Here is a 21,484-nt window from a genome sequence, read left to right on the forward strand (position 1 = left end):
AAAATGCTGTTATCCAGCCATCCAGCCATCCAGCCATCCAGAAAGCCAGCAGCTGCAAAATTAATAATTTTCATGAGGATTGAATATATACAAAAAATTATGTTGTTGCTTTGTTGAATGCCTTTTTAAATCTGGCCCGTCCTTGTTGGAAAAAATGTTTCAGCTTTATAGATGTTATGCCTGTAAATTTGAGTTGCAGCTTCTTTCATGTCTTTTCTGCAGATGTTCAGATACTCATATTGTTTCTGCAGATGTTTGGATTTGTGGCTTCTGGTTAAGAATTTACCCAGAAATATTTTTACTACAAACAGCAGTTTCTTGTTGTGACCCTGACTAAAAACATGTATAATGGTCTTAAGAGAAATGACCTCATTGCAAATAGAAGTGCCAAATTAAGAATTCTTTTTATTGTTTTTTCTGACTACGCATTCAGACCTATGTATTTTTTCTTGCTGTCTCTGTGTTTCTCTTCTCTCTTCATGTCTGTTAAACTCAACTTCATCACATCTGATTGAACTGGGAAAACAAGTCGGAGCATTGAACCTCGCATTTCTTTTTCTCCTCGTCTTGTGGTTAGAGCTGCTCAGGTTCATCAAACTGAAATTGCCTCACATCTCCATCACATCCACTTTATATGTAGTAATCATTATCAGGGCAGCTCAGCAGAAAGTGGCTAACCTGGGGCTTTTCTGTGTGTGTGGTTTGCATGTTCCCTTTGTGCCTGCTGGTACTTCTGCTTCCTCCTACAGTCCAAAAACATGCATGTTTCATTGGTGTCTTGAAATTGCCTGTAGGTGTGAGTTTGCGCATGAATGGTTGCTTTGTCAGCCCTCTTTGTCAAACCCTCGACTGGCAACCTGTCGAAGGTTTGCCTCGCCCTCACTCAGTGTCAGCTGGGATTGGCCCCAGCCCCCTCCCAACCCTGAGAGATGAGCAGTACAGATAAAAGATAATTAATCAGTGAACTTTTGGGCAACATATTGCGCTGAGTGTGTTTGGCACAGTGGCAGAGCTGGCTGTACTGCTGCTGCTGCTCTGCAGAGGGAGCCATTGCTCTATTGTAGCAGCTGAGACACAGCTTCGTTTGACATTTGCATTATATTCACCTTCTTGTCATTAATTGTCATTTCAGAAGACGATGCATATTTTAATACTAAATGAATTGCCTCAGTGTGCGTATCCTCTTAAATCTGCACAAATCTAGTCTTATATTGCACAGCTTGCGTCCCTGAAGGTAGAAATCAATGGAAATGAATTGCCTACTGAGTTAGTTTCTCTTTCACTGATGCTGCAGTCTCCTGTGACTGGCTGAGGAAGCATTCCTGATAGTCAGCAATGATTCTGGGAAGCAGCCAGAGTCTTCTGCTCACTCCGGGCATGGTGCAGAACTGTCTCTATAAGCATATGTGCAACTCTCTGTTTTTCAGAACAGGGAGTCATGTTGAGGAACAATCCCTGATCTTTTGTTGTGGTCTATGATGGGGCAGGCAACTCCCCTTGCTCACCATGTTACACGTACACCCTGCTCTTCATGATGAAGAAGAGCAGTAACTGCATTATTTGTGGGAACGTTCCCCAACACATGCATCATCAAAACGACCCCTGAATCTAATGTTAAGGTAGAAGTTGGAGCATTCAGACATTACAGGCTGAAGCTGATACGCCTAATAACAAGGTAGACTGTCGATGAGATTTACAGTGTCATTATTCTGTCTCTGTGTCTGACTTATGACTGCGTGGCTGTCTGCACAGGTTTTTCATGCTCCAAAACTGAGACGTGACCTCCAGGGGCATTTCTCTGTGATACATCTGGTTTCACTGCTCGTCACACACTGCTGTCATTGAGTCAAACAGATGTGACCCAGCGCTTGCCGAAACACAGCCATCTAATTGAAGTCCTGTGTTATTCAAATCAGTTGAGGCTTTTTTTGTAGGGTGCCTCCCTGTTTCTGCGCCTGTCATACCAAGAAGATCATCAGCTAATGAAGGTTTAATTTCATCTTTCACTAACTGTTATGAACTTCCTTCTTGTGTTTGACGCAGGAGTTAACAGGAGCAGAATTACATCCTGGTGCTTTGGCAGATCCCTTTTGACTTTAAATCAAAATCTGACCTCGTGCGATCACCTTCCACAGAGTAAAAACCCCCAAAGAGAGGCTTTGTAATAATTCTGTCGCATTTTACTTCTCTGCACGACAGGCCATAATAGACAAATAAATCTTGATGCATTTGTCTATACTTTGAGACTTTTGTCACAGCTTTGTGTGCGTGCACATGTGTGTGTACTCATGGTTCCTTGAGCGTTTGTTTATCTGTCTTCATGCCTTGCCAGGTATTTGTGTAAGTGTAGGTTTCAGTCTGTGTGTGTGTCTCTGTGTGTTAGTGGGAGTTGTGGTGAGGGTGGGGTTTGGTTTTCAGATTGTGTCTAGATGACAGTCAGGATTCTTTGTTGTGGTTTGCGGCCCACTAACCGAAGCCCTGTTGTGTTTCCAAGCCCTGATCTGCTGCCATATTGTGTTAGATTAAGAGCAGCTTTTAATCTTCAGTACAGATTCCCCATTCAGAAGATAAAAGTGGTGTTGCTATCTGCCGTTGAGATAGTGCTGATTAGAATTTGAAAACGACATTTGTGTGATAATCCCCTGTTTGCTTTTTTTTTTACACGTTTCACAGAATCAGATGACTCCCTTTAGGCTCCTTTTTGTTCCTTTTATGGACACGTTCCATTCACCTGTCCAAACACAGAGCATACTCTGTGTTCAGAAGCATCTAAAGTTTGACTATTAAAGAAGAATCACAGTTTAATGCTTCTTCGATCTTATTTCACTAATTATGGCCATCTCTCCTATTGGCAATAAAAACTTGAAATTTGGGAACGACACAACTAAAAAGAAGTCTGTCAGGGCAGGAAATCTGATACAGGTTGACATTAACCCTTGGCTTAGACAAACTAAACTGAAGGTAGATTGTGGACTCCGTTTTGTGCAGTGACCAAATAATCTAGTTTAGATAATCTGGCTCTCTGGCATTTCAAACAATCTGAACTGTGTCTGAACTGTAGTCAGACCCTAACCCCAACCCTATCAGAATCACAATCACAATCAGAAATAGTTTTATTTATTTTATACTGGTATGTGTAAACATACTAGAAATTTGACTCCAGTGTTTCAAACTTGGACAAGGGAAAGATAGAAACAAAAGATAAAAAATAAAAAGGAAATGTCTATATATACATACATACATTGCAATTCGAAATATTAGAAATATTTGCAGTGACTAGATCATAGCAATTACTTACTTGGTAGAAAATTATAAGACTCAGACTCCATAGTCACACAGGAGCCCTGTGTCACCGGTGCTTAAAGCTAAATACTAACATCAGCTCAATTAAGGTGGTATGATAAAGATATAGTATTTTTGTCGTGCATCACGCTAACATGCCAGTTAACACATCACATGAGCCTGAACGGAATATGTGAGGTTCTGCAGGTATTTAATCATAAACCTTAATATTGGGCAAATAAAAAATTGGAGCTGATGATGGCCTGAGGGCAAAGCATTAAAATTCATCCCTAATGGGTTGTGGCTAAAAATAAAGACCTCAGTGGGGGAAAAAGGTTATTGTCCCTTATCGTCTCTTAGGCCTGCTTTTGAGCCTGAAAGGTTCACTCATAATACGCTCACAGTCCGTTTGTATAGTTTCTCTTTCCTGTCTCATTCGCTTTAGAAGCCACATTGTCTGATTGAACATATAAATGTAGCGCCACACTACACTTTAAACATTGCCCGTAATGTTCCCTTTTCAGCTGACTCTTAGCTCTGACTCTGTGCTCTGTGTTTCCTCCAGCTGATTAGGTGCATGTACAGGAAGTTTTCCATATTCCTCCACACATCCGTTCAGAAACAAGAAGTGCACCGGGTATTGTCTAGAACGCTCTCTGCGCACATAATTATACAAGGGTCAGCCTGTGTGCGTTCGAATGGAAGGATTTTTTTTTTTTTTTTCGGTGTGCTGTTTACCTAATCCTCTGCAGTGTTTTGATCAAACCCCAGAGTTTTTGTTGGATTACCTCATTGTGTAATGTGCTGCTTTCATTCCTCCTTCATTGTAGCCAATTAGCATGTCTGGCCCTGCCACAGTCAGATCAAGGTAATCCACCCCCACATCAGAAGGTAATCACCATTTAACTCAGCGTAAACCTCCTCTATCTTCACTAACCACTTTTCTATTGTCTGTAAATACCTGAGTTTGCCCCGTCCTCTTTGGGTCCCAGCCAAAAAGCAGCGATGCTCTGTGTTTGAACCGGTCGCCTGCCGGCCCGCCAGCCTGCCCTGTCATTTAGATAATAGCTGTTTTCTGTCTGTTTTTGTTCAGCCTCTGGGCTTTTGTTAGGTGTCACTGTTTGTGTTTTACTGCAGGGAGATTTACCTGCAGCATGTTCTGCTTCAAGGAACTGCTGCTGGTGTGACACAGAGGCTGAATAAAGGTGTATTAAGTGGCGAAGGAATAATACTTTTGTTCCTCTGTTCCTTGTACATGATCATCATTTTTAAAAGCCCCCATAGCTATGATAAGAAAAGTAAAACAACTGTGTGACCAACTGTATCACTTCAATAAAGGGGTAAACCTGTTTTAACAAAGTTCTCTGTAGTGTTGATGGTGTTTGAATCTTTGTTGAGTGAATATTTTCCAGTTCTGCACCGTACCAAATCAATTTCTCTAAGGAACTGGCTGGATATGGATCTACACACAAGGAACTGTGGCAAGTGCATGAACGCACACTCTTAAAAGTCCCTGAATGTTTTGTGGGCACCTATAACCCTCCTTGTGTGCATTCACCTCAGCTATTTTTCTTTCCACGTCCTTCCAGAACAATAAATCTCTTCTCTATCTGTGTGTGTGTGACAGATTAGCCGGGTGATTTAAACTCCAAGGGTGGAGGCTTTTCTTGGGGAAATGATCCAGCCTGCTACTGGCACCCCTGGCTCGTCTACTCTGGGGTGAAAGACCTTTACAGCTCCTTTGTTTTCACTGTTTGCCTTTGTAAAAGAGTTCAGAGGAAGCCCTTCAGAAGGATGGAGGGCCATATGGGCATGTGTGTGGAGAGCAGCCATCATAAATTTCAGTGAAGGTGAAGAATGTGGTTTAAAAAACATGCTCAGTATTTAATTTCCCATAACTTTCTTTAAAGCAGTCGTCGTCCTCCTCTTCCAAGTGGCCCTGGAATCAGTCAGTGACCCTCCAGTGCCTCTGGGTTGTTGGATACCAGATAAAACTGTGTTTTAATTAGCGTGGCTCAGCGAGCAGGGTGCAATGTGACGCCGGTTTCCTGTTGAGGGGTTGCTTGTGGTTCGCACAGTTTGGTCTCACCCACGCCAGAAGGAAGGATGAACACAACACACACACAAACACACACCAGCTGTATCAGGGTAAGGATTAGCTCTCCAAAGAGGTCTCTGTGCTTGTACTTTTTGTGTATGCTCTGGAGAGCAGAGGCAGAGTGGCTGTAAACCAATTTTCCCAGAGGACAGAAAGGGGATCACCAGCTCAGATTGTGGCGGAGAGTCACAGAGAGTAACCTCTTGTTCTGAGGAAGAGGAAGCTGCTGCAGTGATGGGAAAGAAGACCCGGCTCATTTTTCTACATTGAAATATTTCCTCCTTTAAAAACAACTTTAACAACAGATTTTCTTTGACAACTTCTCCAACTTGTAGCTTTGAATTTGAAACTGGGAGTGGATATTTTTCTTGGTAAGAATTTACAGGAGAGACTGATATGAATATTTAATATGTTAAGTGATAAAAGATTGAAACGATCTGTGACGCTGGGGATTTGTGCTATGAAATATGCATTTGAATTGCCCAAATGGTTGTGACCCTGTGACCTACTAAAGCACATTTTCCCCCAAATTTCCCAGTTTCTCGGTTGGTAACAGCGACAAGAACCGAGATGTAGTTTATTTAAAACGCATAGGAATGATGTGATTTTGCCGTCTTTGAATTTAGCAGACTTTTTCTGAGTCAGATTAGTGTTAAACATCATTCCTGTGTTTCCATTTTCAGTCTTCCTTCCTCTAGTGAGGCGGACACAGATATCATTTCTCCATTTGTCCCGTACAAAGAACAAAGCTGTCCACCCCGTTACGCATGTGTGGCGGTGCGGTATTTGCTGTTTACTTGTTGAAAGGGGCGTTGGGTGCGACTACAGTCATATCTTTCTCTCTTTCTGTCGCTCTCTCTCTTTTTTTTTTTTACATCCTTCTTTCTTTCCTCTGTAAAGTTCATTCCCATCATTAGGGGACGCGTCGCAGGGGTTAATGTAGCGCCGCGCTGGGGAGAGTCAGGGCGCACACAGTGGGCTGGTTGTGCCGATCACTCCCGCAGAGGCGATGCCCTTTTGTGGAGAGGTCTCTTGTCACACAGAGGACAGACGACATTCATAGTCGGGACACAAAGAGAAGAAGTGCATTTTAAAAGACTCCATTCTTCCCCCCCTCGCAGCAGCCACTGGGTGTTGACTGTGGGTGTTTTGAGAGGATCTTTTTGTTGGCCGGAGGAGAAAAGTGGAAAAGAAGAAGAATACGCGCCGTGGACGGGTCGGGGGGATTTTATGGGACAGGGTTACTACAGTGCAGCTGATGCTGTCATCGGTCCACCTCTGTCTGCCGTCCGGGAGTCACCAGCCGGGTTTTGGATGAGGAGCGGAACTCTTACGCAGTATTTTACGCACTGTTTGTTCTAGTCCGAGCTGAGCGGGATGAACTTTGTCTTCCCGAGATCCGCGGGGCAGCCGTGTTAGCCCGATTTTTAACCTCAACAGGAAGTAATCTGTGGATATCTGCCTTAAAGGATGCCAGTTGATAAATTCACCAACATGGAGGAAAAACTGTGGATATTAGAGGATCTGAATATGATGTACATCCGCCAGATTGCACTGAGTTTGCAGGTAAATATTTATTTTCTTTGTTTTAGTCTCCAGCTGACCAGCTCATGTCTCCAACCTCCTGCATCTTTTTTTTATCTTTATTTGCACTGCTGTAATTTAGTTTTTGGAGTTGTGGAGTGTGTCAGCTGGAGACGTGTGTGTGGACCTGTCTCAAACTACTTTACTTTCTCTTTTTTTGCTGATAAATCCAGCCTGATGACAAGAATAACAAATCTATTCCCAGACATATCACCCCCCCCCCAAAAAAAAAAAAAAAAAAAAGTACTGTGCATTACTGTGTCAGCGGACCGATTCTACAGCTGTGCCTCACAATGTTTGTTTGTTTTCTTTCTATGTGACAAATAAGTTGAGCCGCACTGGTGTGGTCTCTCCCCTTACAGATGGCAAAGCTCTCACTGACAGCAAACAGAAAACAGAAAACAACCCTGCATGCCATCTACCTCTCGCTCTCTGTGTCTCCCCCTCCGACGGGGGTTCAACCAGAGTCTGCAGCTGCACATATGGGCCTCATAAGTCCCTGTGGGAGTTTGTGTGCAGACTTGTGTTGTGTTCTGACAAAGACAGACACAGGACATTCCATACAACGTGACAGAGGTTTATCATTACCCTGTGTGATATCTAACTTGGTTTGTTTCATACACTTTTTGTTGAAGTTCATGCTTGCAGAGGAAATGCTTTGAGGAATGTGTCTGCATCATTCTCAGTAAGGCCAAGGGAAAGAGGAGACACATGAACACTTTGGAAATGTTACAGGAATTTCAAAGGGAAATTTGAATTTATACTTTATTTTCTGGCCCAAATCTGAAAAGATATTGACTGTCTGTGCTGCAGCTGTTTAAAGTTGTAAAAAGCAGTTTCTTTTTTAGTTGTTTTGTTAGTCGAAATCTTGTCCAAAAGGCCGTCAGCCTTGTGACACAAGAGCTGTGCGAGAGGTGATATCACTACCTGCAAGCCAGTTTGGCATCATTTTCACATTTGAGGCAGTGCTTTGTTTCTCTGCTCGCGCCAAGTGCCACAGAGGATGCCAGGTGTCTGGCTGTTCAAATCGCACAAGAGGAGAAACGTGGTCGTGAAACAACAACACACCTGCCAACTTCCTAATCTTCTGTATGTCGCCATTCCCTCCCAACGGACTCTCTGCTTATCACGCGCAGGAATATTGAGTGAAAGTCGTGTCTTTGGTACATTTAGAGCACCTGTGGCCTGAAATGCACTGACACAAATCAGCTACCACAGGGTCTTTTTATCAACAAGTTGATCAGACATAATCTGCTTTTTAGTTCCTGTAACAGAGCCTCCTTTGATGGAGAATCTTGTTTACAACTTGGACACTGGCTGGATAGTGGCACTTTATCTGGATATTGAATCTAGGACATTATGTAGGAATGCAGATAACGAGCATTTCTGTCTGAAAACCTTTGTGTATTGAAGCATTTTCTGCTCTTTGCCACAGTTCTATGTCTCTAACTGTAATTGCAAGTGCCGGAATGTGTAATAACAAACTGATGAGCGCTTATTTAACCCTGTGGGAAAATGTTCATGTCGTTTCACCCCCTTCACGGGGGTTCAGAGGTCAGGGTCGGCCACAGAGCTTCCATACTGACCATTTAGCAGTGGGAATTTGGAGTTGTCGAGTACAAAGTCGTGCTCGTCTTCGCCTCATGACTGTTTTTGCTGGTAATGCTCGCTTGTTTGCTCACATGCTTACTCAAACAAGTCAGCCGCTTTTCCCCCACCTCCCCCCATGTCTCCCCTTCTAGGGTGGGTGTGGGAGACAGGGATTCTTTGTATGTGGCTGATCTGCACGGCCCACAGTCTAACTGTAACTTCAGCCAGCTAACAATGTTTTTTTTATTTCAGGGTATTTCATAAGTGTCTTATTAGTTCTTTACGACTTGCTTCTAAACTATTTACTCCTCCTTTTGTTTTCCCCCTCAGCAACATGGTGTACTACTTGCACATGCTTTCGTGTATATATGCAGTTCATCTATTACGTTTTTCTGGGAAGATGGAATCATCTGCCATTTTAAAAGAAAATAGATAATGCATGTCCTGAGGTTCCAGCATTCCTCGGGCACATATAATTGCCATGTTGGGAGGGAGAGAGAGCAGTCATTGTGTTATTTTGAAGCTCAGTAGGACATACCCTCTCTGCACTTCAGGTTTTAACAAGTCTGTTATAATAGGAATAGCTGCATTCTTGGCTGTGCTGCACTGTTTTCTTTCGTCTTTCCCGCTCTCTCCTATGAGACCCATAATATAGCCACGGTGTTTCTGTGTCAAAGGAGAGGTGGCTGCTGGGAAACAGGAAATGGCACTGTGCAATTATTGTGTCCCACTGGGAAAGACGACACGGTGTCATTGAACCACCCACTGCCACCAGCAGACACATACACACCATTTCCTGTCACCACTGACCCAGATATACTGTGTTTTTTTTCTTATTTACTTTATATTTAATGTCGCTCTGTTCTCTGTGCTGTCTCCAGACATTCTGCGCCTCCTCAGGCTCAGTCCCCCTGCCTTTTCCCCCTCTCCCCACTGATAGCCTGAGGGCCGTAGATGGACACTTTCTCCATGGTCTAATTTTAGACTACATAGATTGCAGCTTTGCTAGTTAAATGATGACATGTTGAAGGGGTTTTTTGAGGTCTTTCATTTTTGTCCAAGTTATGAAAGCTGGATTTGTGCTGAGCATTTCATTCTGTAAGTCACTCATTGTTTGTGAAAGTACAATACTTTCTGTGTGTGTGTGTGTGTGTGTGTGTGTGTGTGTGTTTTTTGACCTCACTGGGTCAGTTCCACCCTGCTCTAAATCAGAGGGAGCTCAACTTGTGGCATTAACCTGCTTTGGTTCTGGCTGCTCTGATCATGCCGATGATATCATCCAATGAAATACTAAAATACGCTTTGAGCCCAGCTACAGTTATTAGTTGGGGTTTTAAGAGTGCAGCAAATTAAATGATGTTGTGGGTCATTTGTTGTGGTCATGGAGGCTCTTCCTCCGGCTTTGGTTGACTGTGAGCTGACATGGGGGTCAGGCAGGAGTTTCTCGCTGTTTCACTCAGGGTTCATGTTTGACCTCCCACATGCTCCTCAACTCTAAACTTAGCTGTGGCCATAGCTCGGATAGTTCTGAAGATGCAGGCCTTAAATATCCGCTGGCTACTATTCATGCACCCTCTCTTTATCAGATCAAGACCTCTGCTGACCATTCCATTCAACCCTATTCATCAACTGATCATGAAACTGCACTGATGTAATTGCACAGAAACCTCTCCTCCACTCTCAATTCCCCTTGTTGTCTGAGGACAGTGTGTCAGCCCTGGTCACAAACTTTTTCAGCTTCATTCCCTTGAGATCAGACGTATCTTGTGTTTTTTAAATGTTGGAGGGGCCAAAGGGCAAATAGACAGCAGTTAAACCCTGCCCGCTGTAGGACAGTTACCCAGTATGTTCTTTTGCGCTGCGCCTGCCATGATGAATCTCTACCACAATGATGAATTTGTAGTAGGGGCAAAGGTTAATCTTATATTTACTGGAATAGCAAAACACCAAATGTAAGGTTTGACTTTTGTCTCTGGCTGACTTGGTCTAAATTCTTTACTGCAGTCAGTTTTATTGGTCACATTTAATCCCCCCCACCACCTTTTTTTTAGGCAATGCTTCCTTTTGCCATCTTCTTTTATCATTTCACTATTAAACCACATCGATCTCTGTCCCAATGCAGAGTTAAAGTCCGAATCAGTATACAGTATCCTTCCATGAAGAAGCAGGGGAGACCTGTGTGTGTGTGTGTGTGTGTGTGTGTGTGTGTGTGTGTGTGTGTGTGTGTGTGTGCGTGTGCGTGTGCATGTGCATGTGCATGCCTCTGTAGGTGAGTGTGTTAGTTCAGCTGTAAGGTAGTTGGAGTATCTTAAATTACACCAAACCTGCTTGCTTCAGTGGAAGGTGTGCTAAAGCTAACAGCGCTCGCTCTCTTGTGACGCAGAATATGCCGTTCAAAACACATTCCTGCACAACGGACCACTTCATTATACACTGCTCCCTGCTGAGCTCCTCTCTGTGCGCTTCGACAGTGTGTAAATAGTGAGTGGGAGAGCAATAAACCAATACAGTAAGCCACAAAATCAGGATTTAACCATGAATGTGTCTATTTCTGCAAGTGGGCTTCTCTCATTTTTTAATTTAGATATAAGAGTTTCCTACAGCCTTTACTGGGTTTATACACTTGTAAGTGTTATGGACATGGATTTGAGTTTGTTGATTGTGTGCTTCTCTGGCATCTGTACCATGGATAGCTACAGAAGGTTCCAGTCTTTCCAGCGCTGGATGCCAAAAATCAAGCGCGTTGTGTTGATGCAGAGGAGAAAGGGGGCTTTGTATCACATCACACACACCCCGTGCTGCCTACCATGCTCTCTCCGCCCCCCCCCCCATGGAAACACACGTCGAACTTCTACACCTCAGCTACATCTTCCAAGCCTTCCTGTCTCCTCATCTCCTCATGTCCGCGAACCCCCTGCCCTCCAGTGCTGTAGCCCCTCCCTGTCCAGAGCTCAGTCCCATCCTCACACCAGCCCATGCATCAGACAGGAGGAGCAGCACACGTCTGAATAGGGACTCTGTATGAGCAGGAACCAGTAAGATGCAGGGGCCAGAGCCAGTTTCCTTTGAATAACAGCAGGCTTGAGCCAGGAGAGTGTGAAGGAGAAAACAGTGAGCCAACCCATGAGGTGTTGTTATTGGACTATCGACCTGACTCCTCCTTCTTCTTCTTTTTTTGTATTTGCTTGCCTGCCCACGCTATCTCCACCTGAAACTATTTGAATATTTCCCTCTGCTCATCTCTGGCAGCCTCTGTCTCAGTTTTCGGCCCTTATTTCCACACACTTTTATCTCACCCTTCATTCCTTCTTTAATTCTCCTTTTTCACACTTTCCGCTTTCACCTGAAGATCCACAAAGATACCTTTGCATAAGCCTTTTTTTTTTTACAAGCACAAAGAAAATTAGAACCACTTAAGCTGTTCAAATGAAGCCTGGAAGCGATATTCGAATGAACACAAGTTGAATTTAATGCAGATTTTGACTTATTGTGTTCACAACTTAAGTGTCCCTGTTTTAAAGTGGATATTAAAAAATTAGAATTCCTTTGGAAAACAAGCAATTAAAAACATCTGAAGAAGTCCTGGAGATGCAGCTGGTGGTGAAGTCTGTTTAATCAGATGGCTGTTTTGAAAATGTGTGTGAACATGCACTGTGTTCAAAAGAGCATTTAATTGAGCCTGTAGATGTTGCTGTTGTGTTCGTCCATATGGATGCAATTTATGCTCATGTCTGCGTGATCCATTTATGTGCTCTCCAGTTTGTGTGATACAAAAGCATGATTACATGTAAGTTTACCGTTCATTCAGCAACTTTATTGATCTTTGATGAGGTTTATGTAAAGTATATGGGGCTTTTAAGTGGGCACGAATAAATTCACTTCATTTCTTTAGGCCTCTCTCTGATCTCACTCCCATCACAACACGGTGAGCATGTAGGAAGTGTCCTGGAACAGAGAGTAGGTGGAAGCCAGGGAGGCAAAACAAGAGCTGTCTAAACAAACAATTACAGCCATTAAAGCGATCCACTCCTCAGTGCACATTCCTCTGATATCATCAGCAGCACTGCAACCCTGAAGAGCATGTCCTCTTGGTGGGTGTGTTCAGTGTTTAAACGTCAAGCCAACATGATTAATTCAATCACTGCACACTGTGAGATCCTTGGCCAGTGAGTTTGTGTGTGTGTGTGTGTGTGTGTTTGGCAGATGGAACAGCTCTAAGCATTTGGAGTCCATTCTGTTTTTGTTAAGGAGAAGGGAGTCTTCTCTGTGTTATATGTGATCTAATGATGCAGTCATCATTGACCATGTCTAATTTTCACAGGATCTAAAAGAGATCCAGCAACACCACGTCAATAACAGTTTGGGTGTTGCAGTGTTGATCATTTTAACCCCACAAAACTGAAAGTAACGTAGAAAGCTGAGCAGAGGGTCTCACAGCATCTGGTGAGAGTTCTTTAAACGTTATTACTGTAACCAGAGCGCAGTGAGGTCAGAGTAGCTTGAGTTGTGCGTGACTTGTGTCAGTGGATGTGTGGCCTTGAGAAGATAGATGGCTGTGTTCTGTTAAGGGAATTCTAAAAGCCAAAGTCGAAATGTCGCTGGGGAATTCCAGTATTTAGAGGCGGGTCAGCAGGAGCTGGAGCTTAAGGCTGAAGTACATCTGTGGGCCAAGGCTCTTTGAAAGGAGCCTGTTGTTGTGGTATGAAGTGTTGAGAGGCATGGCTGAGCTGCTCCACCCCCTAAACAACACCTCCTCCCCAGAAAACAGCCCCTCTGTCTCACCACGATGAGATCAGTGGAAGAAACTCCCAAGCTGGATGATGTCATGGGAGTTGGGGTCAAAAGCTCACGGTCACGTCAGGGGAAGATGTGTGTGAAAGGGGTGTATACTTTCTGACATAGGTTCTTGTCCTCATAGGTTTTTGCACCATTATCTTTTCTTTCTGCTTCCTTCTGCTTTCAAGTTGTGCGCACTCACACACACACACACACACGCCTTTGACTCTCTATCCCTTTGTGTCCTCATTCACCCCATCCTTCAGTGAAGCTATCAAACCACAGCTTGAAGGGCCACCTCAGGCTGTTAGGATTGGGGGGGTGTCCAACACATCGATCTATGTGTGTCTGGTGTTGTCATCACCATCTTATATTCACTGGGATGCACCAAGAACCTGGACAGGGATCCTCAGTTGTTCTGGGGAGAGACCTGGTAAGGCGTCATTGTCTGAGACTGTTAACTAAGTGGAGCAAAGACCCTGAACAACCATGCTGAAACACTGCGGCATTGGTCACCATGTCACTGTGAGCTGTTATGTAACATGCATGTGTACGTGCCTTCAGGCTCTATTTTAAGCCCTGCATGAAAATACAGGCACACGCACCTCATGTCCTCACAGTTGTCAACCACAGCTGTCACTGTAAAATCCATCATGACTGACAGTCAGTATATATATATATTTCTGATTTTATTTGTGTAATACTGAGTTATAGTTTGAGGTTGCTATGCGTCACTGTCTCCTGGAGCTGTTAGGTTTCTCTCAAGATAAACGCGTACGGTGAAGATTTGTCAAAACAAAGTTTTCCTTACGTTGTAACACAAAATAAAGCTTCCTTAAACTTGATATTGTAACTGCAAGAGATTTTACAGTCTAGATTTACAGACTAGTTAATCTCCATGATCTAGTCATTATTGAGCTGCTACAAGTGAACATCACCTCAAATGCCACAAGAAGTTTGAGTCAATTACTCTGTGATGTTCACGTCATGACTGTTTGGTGTAGTCTCCTCCCAGCGTACTCTGATAACACAGCCATGTCCAGGACTGACAAAAGGTGGAAAGCAAGTTTCTACATGCCCGTTATACTTGGTGAGACAAAAGCACATATAGCACACACAACAATGTGGAATATGGTTTGTTCCAGCAAACAGAGTAAAGTGAGTCATCTTATTTCTCTCTAAGTGTTGCCCTCACCTCTCATGACCAGCAGGGGGCTGATCGTCTTGAAGAAATGTTATAGGTGAAAAAAGTTGTAATATGTCTGATAACAGGTGCAAAACAGAGAGGCAATAAGTAACCTGACAGATGCAAATGGCGGTACTTCTTTTTAATGATTGTGACAGCAAAAAGACATTTTCAGAAGAGAAACGCCTCGCTACTTTACATGAAGCGATTTCAAACCAGTGACCTTTCTTACAACAAACTTCTGTGAGAAATTGTCTAAAATATGTGAAATACTGTCTACAAAGGCACTAATGTCAAGTCTGCTTAAAACCAGTGTGGGTGAGTTACTGTGCTATGATTTACTCCCCTGTCATGATAGTAGTTAAGGTTTCATTCTTATTGATCTTTAAAAAAAAAAACAAAAAAATGAAAATCAAAACAGTCAGGGTAGGGGAGGAGACACGTTTCTGCAGAGGGCTATTATTTCCTTCCTACAGTAGGAAGGAAGAGGTCTTGAGGACGCACAGTAGCAGCGGAGAGGGAGAGGAACACATATTTGAGGAAAGCACTCTGGTCAGTGAGTCAGTAGGAAATGAGTTTCAGAGTGAGAAGGTTAGTCTGGCAGGAGGAAGGTCCTCTCATCATGTGAAATCCAAACCCCAACTCGTCAATCTATCCTTCATTCAGCTGGAGCCACTGAGCCAGTGACCACAGAAAAACCAAACAGACCCGGGACATTAGTGTCTCTATCACACGTGCTGACTCCTGGTCTGCTGACAGGTGGCTGTGGAGAGCCTAAGGTACCAAGGTGCCTAATGTTTGCTCTGTTCAAATTTCTGTTGGTATTGTGGCTCGCCTATGATCTAAGACCCCCCCAGTGAAGTGTGAGTGTAAATGTGTCTCTGACAGCACTTCTCTGACTGGCTCCCTGGCTCAGCTACTGGCTGATGAAACCTTAATCTGATTAACTGTAGGATATTTACAGCTCTAAGTCCTGAGTTAACAAGGTTCACCTTGTTTTTGTTGCACACGTCTACTCAGACAGGGAGATGAGCAGACAGAGAGGAAGAGAGACACAGTCGAAGGCAAATTGGGAACACTGGAGGACTTTGTAGACATTGTATTTGGCATTTAATGCTCAAGGTTTCTGAATCCTTTGCTCCCACTATAAAATGAACTATGGGACTGTTGGCCCGAGCTCAAGGCAAAGCCTTCACCCAACCAAATGTACAGATGCATTACTGCACCACTGAGATGGACTTGGTTGCTCTGTTGCCGTTAACTGAAACTGCCCACAGACTGGCTCCCTCCTCCTCTGTGCTGATCCTCCTACATGTCATCTGCTGCATCCCTGGACCGTGTATGTCATCAAACACTTCTAAACTCACCCACAAACGCACAACACACAGCAAAACAAGTGCTGTGGTTTTTGCCTCAATTCGCTGAGATTGTGATCAGTTTGCTCTGCTGGTGTTTAACAAAAATTGGAACATTGTTTGAATCCTTCCAGTGTTCCAATCCGCAGATTTATAGTTTCATAAGGTCCTCATCCTGTTTGCAAAATATGTCCTGGACCCTCTATTATTAGTTGTCCAGTGCGGATTTCCTGCAGCTCAACTCAGTCAGCCTATTCACCCCTAAACCCCTGTTTTTATTCCCACACTTCATTTTATCCGGACTCATTTGGGTTTTCCTTTTCCACCTGAGCACAAATCACTCTCATACATCACCGGTCGACAAGGTGATACGTTCGGCTGCACCACAGCTTCCCAGTGTGCACATAAGGGGCAGGCAATAAGCAGAGGCAGGCCCAGAAAGAGAAAGGGCAGAGGGAGACAAATGAAGTTTTTATATTTTACCAGGAATGATAAGTCGCTCTGTTTTATATGCACCAGTGATGATGTTATTTATGCGTAGGGTGGTCTTCATATTTGAACAGTTTAGACTGATAAATTGCAGTTTTATTGTTATGTTCATGAAGCTGCCTTTGTGGACCAATAAATCTATCATACTATATTGTGGTATGAATTTGAATGTGACCATATTATAGTCTTTTGCCTTTTTGTGTTAATCTTCATAGTATGGAGATTTGAATGTGTCGGGGAGTGACTGACGCTGTATGACGCTGTACGTGGAATCAGATGTGACCTGCATCAGTTACAGATTAACTGCATGAAGGTTTTGTGTGTTTTATTGCAATAATTGCGGAGCATAGACACTTGAGACTTAAGATGTATTTGTGTATGACCCTCTTGATGAATGCGGAGATATTGTTCACTGACACATTATTTTAGCTGCTCATTTGAGTAACAGGAGCAAGTAAGGATGTGTGGGCGTGTGGACGCACTGTGCAGTGTATTGCCCTGTAGGTTGTGTAAAAACTTGAGTCATAACTTAAAAAAAAAAGAAAATGTGTTTTATTGTGTTTTTTTTTTTTCCACTGTGGGTGGTGTGGGTGCCGTGGACTTTACTGACACTCTTGCATCCCGCTTCAGACTGTGGCTAAACTCAGGGCTGCCAAATCCTTCTTATGTCAGATTCTTCCAAATAGCTCCAGGCTGCCTGCTGCCATTTTGTGAGATGAAGGGACCCTGGGACCTCATGGGAGACACTGAAATGCATGTGTGTGTGTTTGTACTGACAAGAATCAAACCTGGAAGCAAAGCATCACCTTATTTAATGACACAATTTCAGATCTCCCCGTCCTCAAGGACCCCTGGTGTCCCCTGGACACAGTTGGGACAGACTGTGTCTCAAATGTCATTTCTCCCTCCTCAGCTTTCCCGCAGCCACACAGCACACACACACACACACACACACACACACACACACACACACGCGATTCCTCACAATGATTCTCGGTCGGTCAGTCAGTCAGCCTTTATCCCCCCTTGCACTGTTAGTGTTGTGTGTGTGTGTGTGTGTGTGTGTGTGTGTGTGTCCTGGCTGGAGCTCAGAAGCTACCAGGACAGCGACGTCGACAGTGATTATGACGATGAAGACGTCGCTCGGACAGACTCTCACACCACCGCGACCTCTCCCAAAGCGTTTTCTTCGCGGATCCTCAACAACTTCTGAGATTAATATCCGGCAGCTTTGGGTTTCCCAGCGGATCTTTCCTTTTAGCCTGGACATGAAGGTGGATCAGAGGGGAAACCGGAGTTGAGGGATTTGCGGTGGACGGTCACCGACTGTTGCGTAAAGCGCGACCAGCTTTTTTTTTTTTTTTTGGAGAGTTGGGACGCAGTCTGCTCCTCTTCGCAGAGGATGAACAACTCCAACAACCGCAGGGTAAGACTGTTTTCTCCATCAGGTCCGGTCACGATGAGCCGCAGAGCAGCAGCTTCTGGACATCTAATCTGTTTAGATAGCCAACGCCACTGTAGAGATCCCAGCCGTTTCTAATTCACCCAGTTTGTCTCATGTCTTCGTTCCTGCCTCAACCCGATCAGAGTCGATTCTCAATAAGATATACTGATGAATTCGGCTCATCGCAGCTCCATTGAATTTGTGACATTAGAACTTTTAGAGATGGCTCACGTTGCACTTTGCCGTCCGATACCTTTGATTTTAATGAGGACTTTGAGGTTGGCAAGTTAGGGATGAACAAGTATTAAGAGGTGGAAAAGCAGTGTATAAGATGTCCGAATTAAAGAGTGGTATCGAATGATTTGTGAAATCTCTTAAGTTACTTTATTTGAATTAAACTATCTGCTAAGATCGGTAAAAATATTTTAATTGCAAGATTTTTAAATGGAGTTTTGTTGCAGCTGATCACAAACTGCTTGTCTGCCTGTCACCTTAAGATGTCTCATTTTACATCAGGGGTCAGATGTTGTTACATTAATATATTGATTAGCTCACATTTTCTATAGGGATAGTGACCAATGACCAATCATTAATAAGAGCAGTTTCTGGTTTTGCTTCCCTGTCACCATCGCTCTTTACAGCTCTTTCTGTCCTGTGTGTGCCAGATTAACTGGAGTAAATTGTGACATTGGTCAGAGTTCCATGTTCTCTGCACCACGACTTGTCATCCAGCTTCTTTCTAGTGGGGGAAGTGTGATAGCTGTGGGATACTACTCCCTGCAGTCGTCAGCCCTTTCCCGCTGTTGTGAATAAATCTTTCCTAAGCACCTTGAGTTGGCATCTTTTTTTTTTTGTCCCACATCAATTATATAATAAAATACCAAAGATATGGATTCTCTCTAGTTGGCTGTCCACATCGCAGAGGCATGTCTTTTGTATTCATATTTTTAATTCAGGAAGAAGTTTGTCACGCTCACCACCTCAATGTCAAAAAACCTCAAATGCTAAAAAAGAAAGGATAGTTTCCAAAAAAGGTTTTCCTCAGTGCACAATGAGCCCTGAGAGAGTGTCATTCTGGTTTTGTTGTTTGAGCACACTGGTAACTCTGGCCACTTATAATCAACTTTTTGATTGTCGCTGAAATTCTGTCCAAGGACAACCAAACTACTGCCTTCATCTGTGTCTGCTGATTACTTACACTTTACCTAATGACAGGCTACTTCCTGATGCGAGAAAGCGAGAGTTTTGATTGTACTCTTGTGTTGATTTAAAAGGTCACCTGCATCAGCATCAGTCAGGGGCTGAACGAGCAGGGCAGATATGATCTTTCCGTTCCTGGACAGGGCTAAAGCCTGTGCTTCTGTGTGTGTCTGTGCATGTGTGTGCATGTAGTGCAGTGGAAGATACTGCTATTACAGCTCCCATCTCTGATCATTAGGAGTGAAAAGGTCACGGATGTACCGGAGGTCTTCCTCATTGTGGCTGCACGGCATCTTTCATTTAAAGTCTTCCTGGTGCATTTTAATCCCATGATGTGTTCCTATTCACTGCTGCATATTTCACGTCTATCATTCTGGTCATTGTATGCTGCAGTTAAGCAGCTCACGTAGGCTGTTAAATGCATTTCTGCTTGCGCTCTTCATTATGTTTGCAATTACTCAAGAAGGGGGGAAAAAGCATGCAGCATCCTGTCAGTTGACTGGCTGTGAAATCCTTTGGCCCTTTTCTTCCAATCAATAAGCACTTACTGCAGAAGAGCTCTCTGCAGTCAAACCTCTGTCCATCCACCCAGCTCCCTTTCTCTCTCTTTTAAGAAATCTCGAGTGTCTTCTCTGTGTATCTGTCTGTCTCTCCCCCTTCTCTTCACTCACCTCTGCAGTCACGTGTGTGTGTGTGTGTGTGTGTGTGTGTGTGTGTGTGTGTGTGCTTTTTTTTCTTGCTGAATCTCTGCCCCACTCTGTGGTGTGCTGTTTGTCTGCATTAGAGGTCATTCTGTTTTCTCCACTGATGCTGTGTGTTCCTCCTTTAGTTGTTCAAGGAATAGTGCTTAAAAAATGAGCCACTTAGGTCCTGCTCTACCACAATGTTGCCTCTCCACCCACCCAATTATGGATCTTTTAACTCAAACTTATTCGTACATACTCTTTTTGTCTCTCTGGGTTGATACTATCCCAAAGCCCCTCTTGCTAGCTTTTCTGCATTCCGTTTATGGCCTCATGATTCAAATGCACAATAAAAAAGCCAGTTTAAATCTATCCTGACATGCCGTGGCAGCGCTCCCTTAGTATGGTTATGTCCTACTTTTCTATCTGCTTTTAAAGATATGTTTTGGCCGGCCGAGTTCTCAGCGGGTTTGTCCTAATGTGAGTGTGTCAAAACAAGTTGGGAGAGAGAAACAATGGAGTAAAGTGGGAACACACACAGCATGTCTATTGTAAGAAGCATAGGAGTGCACGGGACAGTGAATGTTTATGGAGCAGGAAAGTGATGGGGCAGTTTACTGGTGCTGATTTAGTGACGGGCAAAACAGCAGACGGGCAGATAAACAGACAGACAGACAGACAATTAGAGAGGAGTGATGACTTGACGATGCAGGAAGAGATTGAGAAAGGACTGAAGGCCGGAGAAAAGAGAGCTCAGTCTCACAGACAGATAATCAGACAAGCAGCTAATGCAGAGCTGCTGCCAGTGGATCACAATCAGAGCCAGCCACATCTCTCTGTCACGTCTATCAGAGGAAGCAGCAGCTGAGCTGTCACTCATTCATACAGCACCATTTGAAAGGTGTTGAAAATCTGCTACCTGTTGTGAGTGTGTGTGTGTGTCTGTGTGTACGTGTGCATCCTACTGTGCTGCCTATCCACAATCAGGGTATGTTTGTCTAGTGGAATTGCTCCTCTGTTGCTGATATGGAACGTATGGGTGCATGGAAAGACATGCGGACACGTTCAGCAGAGCCGACATAATGGATAATCCATGGATGTTAGCCTTTATCCTTCTCCCATGACCCTCTGATGAAATGCTAGTGTGGCTGTTGAGAATCGATAATAATGAAATCAAAGACACAGGTTTATACTCAGTGATGCACACACACAAAACACTAATGCACACCTCACAGCGTACCTCAGTCTGTGGGTTGAGGTGAGAAGTTGTGTGTGACACAGAATAGCTCGCGGATTTGCTCGGCCGGAGACTGTGAAAGGAGCACGGTGCCGTTAAGACGCCTGACTGCCGAATGATCTGCTGCTGGAGACAATGAAACATGTTTACTTGGGTCTATTTATCACTGGCTAACATGCACACAGGCTCTGGCTGAACGAAGAGCCTCCATAAATACCCCAGCCCTGAGCAGGCAGAGACTGCATGTGTTCCACATTGGAAAAACATGACTGATAAAGGCCAGCGCTAATACTTTTAGACTCAGTTGGCCAACAGCCAATGTTTTGGAGTTATATCTGTTTTTCTTATTTAAAAAAATCATTTTATTATAAGAAAAATCAAACACTTTTGCAGTATTTAATGGTTTTCCCATCTGTTTTTAAATGAAAAGTGAAATGTCTACACTTTGCTGTGTTTATGGAGAACTTGCAAATGCTATTGCTTCCAGATTAAATAACTGCAGGCAAAAATTGGTGTACTTTATGTATCTATCTGCTTGGTACTCATTCCTGCACAGCACA

The 21,484-nt window shown here is 43.7% G+C and overlaps 1 protein-coding gene across 5 annotated transcripts in view; it reads left to right on the forward strand.

Annotated features, from left to right (window-relative positions):
* The window catches only part of rtkna (rhotekin a), a 51,683-nt gene that overhangs the window by 8,577 nt on the left and 21,622 nt on the right, over positions 1-21,484 (forward strand). The window contains exon 1 of one of the 5 annotated variants that reach the window (XM_029511607.1): positions 6,340-6,946. The exons of the other annotated variants lie outside the window; for them this stretch is intronic. Coding sequence (XP_029367467.1) covers positions 6,851-6,946 — 96 coding nt within the window. The 5' untranslated portion in view covers positions 6,340-6,850. Of the gene's footprint in view, positions 1-6,339; positions 6,947-21,484 lie in introns of those variants that run through there. 5 annotated transcript variants of the gene reach the window in all.

Source organism: Echeneis naucrates, chromosome 9, assembly GCF_900963305.1.
Source record: "Echeneis naucrates chromosome 9, fEcheNa1.1, whole genome shotgun sequence".
Lineage (NCBI taxonomy): Eukaryota > Metazoa > Chordata > Actinopteri > Carangiformes > Echeneidae > Echeneis > Echeneis naucrates.